General features: G+C 30.8%; 1 protein-coding gene across 1 annotated transcript in view; it reads left to right on the top strand.

Moving 5' to 3' along the window:
* The window catches only part of LOC112507831 (alanine--glyoxylate aminotransferase 2 homolog 3, mitochondrial-like), a 7,067-nt gene extending 1,458 nt beyond the window's left edge, over positions 1 to 5,609 (top strand). Inside the window, exons 2-9 of the mRNA XM_025112552.1 lie at positions 1,693 to 1,923; positions 2,961 to 3,131; positions 4,021 to 4,164; positions 4,260 to 4,439; positions 4,657 to 4,882; positions 4,984 to 5,097; positions 5,223 to 5,309; positions 5,398 to 5,609. Of these exons, the coding sequence (XP_024968320.1) occupies positions 1,693 to 1,923; positions 2,961 to 3,131; positions 4,021 to 4,164; positions 4,260 to 4,439; positions 4,657 to 4,882; positions 4,984 to 5,097; positions 5,223 to 5,309; positions 5,398 to 5,441 (1,197 nt within the window). The 3' untranslated portion in view covers positions 5,442 to 5,609. The remainder of the gene's footprint in view (positions 1 to 1,692; positions 1,924 to 2,960; positions 3,132 to 4,020; positions 4,165 to 4,259; positions 4,440 to 4,656; positions 4,883 to 4,983; positions 5,098 to 5,222; positions 5,310 to 5,397) is intronic.
* Positions 5,610 to 7,259: the final 1,650 nt, after the last annotated feature.

The raw sequence follows: 7,259 nt of genomic DNA, 5'->3' as shown, positions 1-7,259 counted from the left end.
ATTTCGTTACATTTAAATTAAATTATAATAATAAAGAAATTAAATTAAAGAAATTACACAACAAAACAATAACTTTTAAATAGTTAATTTGATACTAATATCGATATATTTTTTTAACGATTTTAAGATATCTTCGTTTTTATATTTTATTCAAAAATAAAAAGATTATTGTTTTTCTCAAAATCATATAAAATTGTATTATAACATCGACAGGGGACAAGATAAAATGAAATATTAAAATCGAGATATATCTCGTTGCATTGTGCGAGTACAATTCTAGTGTGTGTGTGTGTGTATATATATATATATATATATATATATATGGTATATTTCATATACAACTATGTCTTTTTATACAATCAATGCAATCCAATAAATTGAGATATATTATGGAAATGATAAGAGTTTATTTATTATGATTTAAATATTTATGGAAGATGACTAAGGTTCATTAATTATGATCAATACTTTATATTATGAAACAATTAAAACTTTTATGAAATTACATGTTCATCAAATTAAATGAACGATTGAAATTGAGTTATATTAATTATATAAATATAAAGAGTTGTATAATAACTAACTTATATATATAGTATAAGATATTGATATTGAACATGTTTGCAGAAAAAATAAAAAATAAATATTTTTCAGAATATAGACCTTTAAAAAGATAACTTTTTGGAAAATATGCTTAAAATAATATGAATTAAAAAAAATATAGAATTCAAAAAGTTACCACTCTTGATGCTACGATAAATATCTAAATATCAAATATATGTATATGTCAATTTTTTCCCTAAATAATTTAAGGGTTGCTATTTATAAGCTTTTACTCATATGCACTTAGTTTACCCTTTGCCTCAAAAGAGTATTTATACTAGTAGAACCTCTAAAAATCTTATTTGTTAAATTTTTTATTGACATATTTTATTTACAGTGTTGGAATTTCTAAAAATCTTATTTGTTATATTTTTCTTATTGACATATCATTTTTAGCTCAACAAAATAAGAAACTCAATAAAATTTTAAAATACAAGTTGTTACAAAAAACCTTATTTTTCTGTAATTTTATATATAAATTTAATATATATATATATATATATACACACACACATATTATAAAATTACAAGAAAATCAAATATAAATACAAAAACTTACTAATATAAAGTTTATTTTTAATTTAATCTCATTAATATAAATCTAATAGCATACAAAAAATAATCTAAAGATTAAATTATAATGAGATAATTAAACAATACTTCATTTATAAAAAATGATTTTTAAGAGTTTTTGTCAAATGTATTATAATATAGTATATATATATATATATATTATTTGATAATAGTTAATTTATATTTTGTGTATTACATGCTTTATAAATTTATTAAAAGGAAATAAAATGGTTCATAAATAATAAAAATAATACATAAAATAATAACATAAAAGGCACATAGTAAGGACGAGAACCTATGTCCTATTGTGAAGGTTTTTGTGAAAACCTCACGAAAAACCTTAACATGAATCTTTATTGTGGATGCTCTTACATACCCTCCTATAGGATGCAGTCTTATTGGTACTTGTGATTATTTTGTGGTAAGGATTAAGGGTTCTCAAAAGATTAGTTTCAAATTGAGTATGAAAAATAGAAAATATCAAATTAAAGTAAGGTGGAACTGGTGATGCAACAGTTGAACGTGGTACATGGAAAGATGCAATATTTATTTGATGAGAATGGTCGAAGATTTCTTGATGGTTTCGGAGGGATTGCCACCGTGAATTGTGGTCATTGTCACCCTGATGTGGTCCAAGCCATCGTCAATCAAACCACCACCTTACAACACTCCACCATTCTCTATCTCAATCACTCCATCACTGATTTCGCTGCTGCACTCGCCGCCAAAATGCCTGGCGATCTCAAGGTAGTAATTATTTTTTTGAAAATTCTCATCTTTGTTTGTGTTTTTCAAATTACATTTTCTGTCCCTATGGTTTGTTGAAATTACTATTTTTGTTTCTATGATTTTAAAGCATCTTCAAGAGCTATGTTACAATTTAGTAATTTTTTGTTCTAATAGTTATGGCTAAATTAGAGAGTAAAGGATAAAGAATGTAAAAAATTCTAAATTTACAGAAATCTCAAAGAAATTATTATTTTAATACTTCTCACAAATAAGAGTATTGCAAATAAATGGTTAAAGAGATAAATAATATTTTATTAAATAATATTGAATATTTTAGTAATATTATGATCTTTGAAATAAAATAACTATTAAAGTTGAATCGTAATTCATTGTTTTATTTTATTGTTGTTTTTGTTTAGTTAAAAGGGTAATTGGATTAATCTCAGTGACGAGACAATAATGAATTGCAAATTGCAATGACAAAAACCGGAGTTTACAAGCATCGCTTCAAACCCACGAGGACGTAGTTTTACTCTTAATTTAATCATTCTGTGAATAGGTACAACTATACATATGCATGAAGTACAACTTAACATGCCACTTGTCTAGATTCATTGGACATAACAAATAAATGATTAGACATAAAAAGCAATGTGAAGAAAAACATGAACCCACAAAATGATTAGACATAAAAAGCAAGGATTATATTTGTCACATCTCTGTCTCCTGTCGGTTTATACGATGATTACTAATAACTTCTCATCCTAATTTTAAGTTCATTCAAAGATTATTAATAGTTAGTTATTTGTTCTTTCCTTCTCTCAATTTTATTTTTTATAAACTTTTATGGTTTTAAATTACAAATAGACTAAAATATAGATTAAAGGTTAATATAGTTAATTGACTAGAGATTTGAAAAGAAAGTCACATGTATGTTTCAGTCAATAAATATGAAGTTAAATGTATAATATGCTAAAGATATTGCTTAGTGAAAATCTCTTGAAATAACTTCGAAATCAAAAGGCATCACATGTTGCTCTCACTTGATGATACAGGTGGTGTTTTTTACGAATTCGGGTACCGAGGCAAACGAGCTAGCGATGATGATTGCACGGTTGTATACGGGCTGCCAAGACATCATATCATTGAGGAACGCATACCATGGCAACGCGGCCGGAACTATGGGCGCTACTGCACAGTCTAACTGGAAATTTAACGTTGTTCAGGTAAGGCTTGTCAATTAAACGTAAAAAGTTTAAAACTAATACTACCATAACGTCATATATTGATTATGCATAAAAATGTTAATGACTATTATAATCTAGTTATTGGTTGATAGGATGGCTGCGGGATAAAGAGCTGGTTGTTGGCTGATAATTTGGATGAGAATATGAAATTACCTAAAAATAAAATACAAGGGATATTTATGTAAACCGTAAGGAGTATAATTGGGAAAATTTGAAAAAATAATTTAAAGTAACCATTCAAAAAGTTAGCTTATAAGTTAATTTATGGTTTAAAAACGAGACTTTTTCTGTATGATAAAAAAATAATGTAGCTTATATATGGTTGCCGAACATGATCGATATATTAGAACAAATGTTTTTAGTTCCATACGTTCCAGTAATTCTTGAACCGTCCATCAAATAATTCACATCTAAACACCATGAGCTCGCTATCAGTTTTTAGGTGATCATATTACGTGATGGAAAACATTTCCCAAATTTGTAACGATTTTATAATGTTCGGACATACCAAATGTTACGTTAGCGTGTTTTTTTGGAATGTTTATTTATTTACAACTGACACGACAAATTACATGTCGTTTTCTGATATTCTTCAATTAGGCAACATCTTTATTGTGTTTATAATTGCAAGGAAAATGACAAATTGATGCGTCATCATCCAATAATTCTAGTTTCATAGGGATCATCTACTTCATGCGTCACGTATAGAGACATTACGCATTTTAAATGATATGTATATTATAAAATAATATTAAAAGTATTTAGTATAATTATTTACTTCTATATGAGATATAATGGGTTCATTTGATATTAATTTGTTTCGAGTTCGAATGAAGCCAATAATATTATGTCGTTGTTGAATCACTAGAGTGGGGTACATCACGCGCTAAATCCGGACCCGTACAGAGGAGTATTTGGGTCCGATGGAGAAAAGTATGCCAAAGATGTCGAAGACTTGATCCAATTTGGAACTTCTGGACATGTTGCTGGTTTTATTTTTGAAGCGATTCAGGTGAGGAAATAAATACTTATATGTCGACTCTTTACCGTCTTCTTTACACAAACATACAGATAGATAATTATCTTTACCTATTTCGTATATAATAGGGTGTCGGAGGAATTGTCGAATTAGCTCCAAATTACTTACCTTCAGTTTATAATAGTATCAAGAAAGCGGGAGGACTTGTGATCGCCGATGAGGTTCAGTCTGGATTTGCACGTACAGGAACCAACTTTTGGGGATTCCAAAACCAAGGCATTGTGCCCGATATAGTCACAATGGCAAAGGTATATTATTTTTTACACAGGAACTTATTATCACTGGTGGCACAAAACGAATCACAGTAAAGGGTTGTAAACAGTTTCACAGTAAGAAATACAAGTTAACCACACGGTATGGGACCCTGATGGACCCGTCTTAAATCTGCACGTAAACGAGCTCTTGAGTGATGATAAGATAACTTTTATTGTACCATAACATGAAGCTTATGACTTCACCTAACAGGGTATTGGAAATGGAATTCCCCTTGGTGCGGTGGTGACCACCCCAGAAATTGCAAAAGTCTTAACTCGTCGAAGTTACTTCAACACGTTTGGTGGAAACCCTGTCTGTACTGCCGCAGGTCATGCCGTTCTCAAAGTTATCGAGAAAGAAAAACTTCAAGAGAATGCTCATGTTGTTGGATCCTATATGAAAGAACGTCTCACCGCTCTCAAAGATAAGCACGAAAGTAAGTTCGGATTTTCCTTTTTTAAAGAGGAATTCGTGTATCATGAATTTTTAAGTTCCATTGCATTGCACCAAATAACTAATTTTTATAACACACTGAAGTTATTGGAGATGTCCGAGGACGAGGACTTATACTTGGAGTGGAACTGGTGACGGATCGCAAACTCAAGACTCCAGCAAAAACCGAAATAGTGGAGACGATGGAGATGATGAAAGGTAAATGGTACATTACATTGGCATCTCTGTTTTGATTTCTGTTTATCAACTGTTTACCGTTTTAACAAAACCACAAACCAAAACAGCTGATAGAATTTTTTTATATTTCTTCTTTGTGTTTATAGATTTAGGGGTATTGGTGGGCAAAGGTGGGTTCTATGGAAATGTATTCAGGATCACTCCTCCACTATGTTTCACCAAAGAAGATGCAGGTGTGCTTTTCTTTTACAATTAAACATCGTTGTTTTTCCCTTGTTTTGTTTAACCATCCATAAATTTTTGTTTTCTTTTTCCTTGTAGATTTCCTTGTCGATGCTATGGACCACTCCATGTCGAAGCTATGAAGATCGAGCACCGAAACCGAAAAGCATGGTGTACAAAAACCCGTGGGTGGTACTGGAAACTTCTAGTGGTTTCTATATATATGACATATATTGATCAGCCGTCCATTCTACTCTTATATATTTGGTATAATAAAAGCATTCCCAGTACGGGGAAATACGTGATTGAAATGTGGGTGGATTGATAACATTGTATGGGTCAACAACTCGTTGACTCAATTTGTGTAATACAATATTCCTTTAATATTTACATGTTTCTTAATTTGTAGGAATGAAAAGAAATCATATTGACAACATCCCGTTGTTTGCCTTGTATTTAGGAACTTATCAAGTATCTAACAGATTGCAGGGGGCTGCCCCATCTAGGAGGGTATCCGTATTACCACAAAATTTGAGTGTAATTTTGTTCTAAGGCTGCTACAATTTTGTTTGGTTGTGTGCTTATCAAGTATCCGCCTTTGCCCCTGGGGTTGATGAATCGTTTTTCATATTTTTTTCTTAAAATTTGAGTTTTTAATTACTATTTTTTTACACTTTGTGTAAGCAATTAATTAATGTCACTGTCAGTCGTTAATAGGTAGTTGAAGGCGTAGATCCATTGTATTATAATTATAAATATGTTGTGTGGTGCAATTCCCACTCTTTCCCCTTTCAAGTTCTTTCTCTGATCCATGATATGATATGGTTTCAGAGCTTAGTTTTGCTTGCTAATCCATTGAAATCAGTATCTCGTACTTTATATCGGCTTAATTCATTGAAATTGAGATCGATTCCTGTTCATCTTCAATTTGTGACAAGATGCCTATTATAGTGCAAGTTCCATAGACCACAAAATGATGATCCTCTCTTCATTCATCACTCCGATAACCCTCGATCAATGTTGGTGTCTCAGTTGTTTACATGGCATGGAGCATATCCATTTTCCACCCGCGTTTTCAAGTCATCGCCAATGTAGTAATTGATGATAAAAGTTCAAATTTTGCTTTCTAGAAAGTGTCGTTGATACTCAAGCAAGTAATTGCTATTCTTTTTCTCCTGAATTACATATGTTTGTATTATAGTTTGAGGGGCAACATAAACATATATGTCATGATTTAAAGTTACTCATTAACATCAACAAACTTAATAGACTGAAAGTAAGTTGGGCAAATTAGAATAAGTTCCATTTCACATGCTCGAAATTTAGCTTCACCTTGCTCTGTGCTAGTGCAGTGACATTTAGTAATGAAGGCGATAAAATTCTTCTGTGACCATGTTATGATTCAGAAAACTACCAACTAGAAGATGATTGGCAATTGCATGGGAAAGAGGTTGAGGAACTTTGCATTCCTCAAGTTGAAAACTCAATAAAAACAACGTCTCATGAATTGGGATTTGGAGATGATAATAGGACTGGATAATTTCTTAGGATCGTGTATACCATACTTTGCAGATATAATAATTCATCCCTTATAGCTTTGGGTTCACGAATTTATTGGGATAGCCCTAGAGAAAAGTCTCACTTTTAAAGGTTGTGAAATCGAATACATATAAATAAATACATACTAGTTGTGTACCCGCGCAATGCAACGGGATGTAAAGATTCTATCAAGATACATTCAATTTTTAAATCTCAAATTTTTGCAAGATATCTTTGAGATCTTGATGGTTCACATGTTGTATTAAAGAGTTTCTTGCAATGCAACAGATACAAGAGTCAAGTCCCCAATTTTTTCTACCGTGATTGTGAAAAGGTAATTGGAAAAGTGATCTTTCAATATCATTTACATAACTATATATACAAAGGAGATGCACAATTACAGGAGATAAATAAGGTAAATT

Source organism: Cynara cardunculus (assembly GCF_001531365.2).
Source record: "Cynara cardunculus var. scolymus isolate 2C chromosome LG 2, CcrdV1, whole genome shotgun sequence".
Taxonomy (NCBI): Eukaryota; Viridiplantae; Streptophyta; class Magnoliopsida; order Asterales; family Asteraceae; genus Cynara; species Cynara cardunculus.
This window is presented reverse-complemented; position numbering and strand designations above follow the sequence as displayed.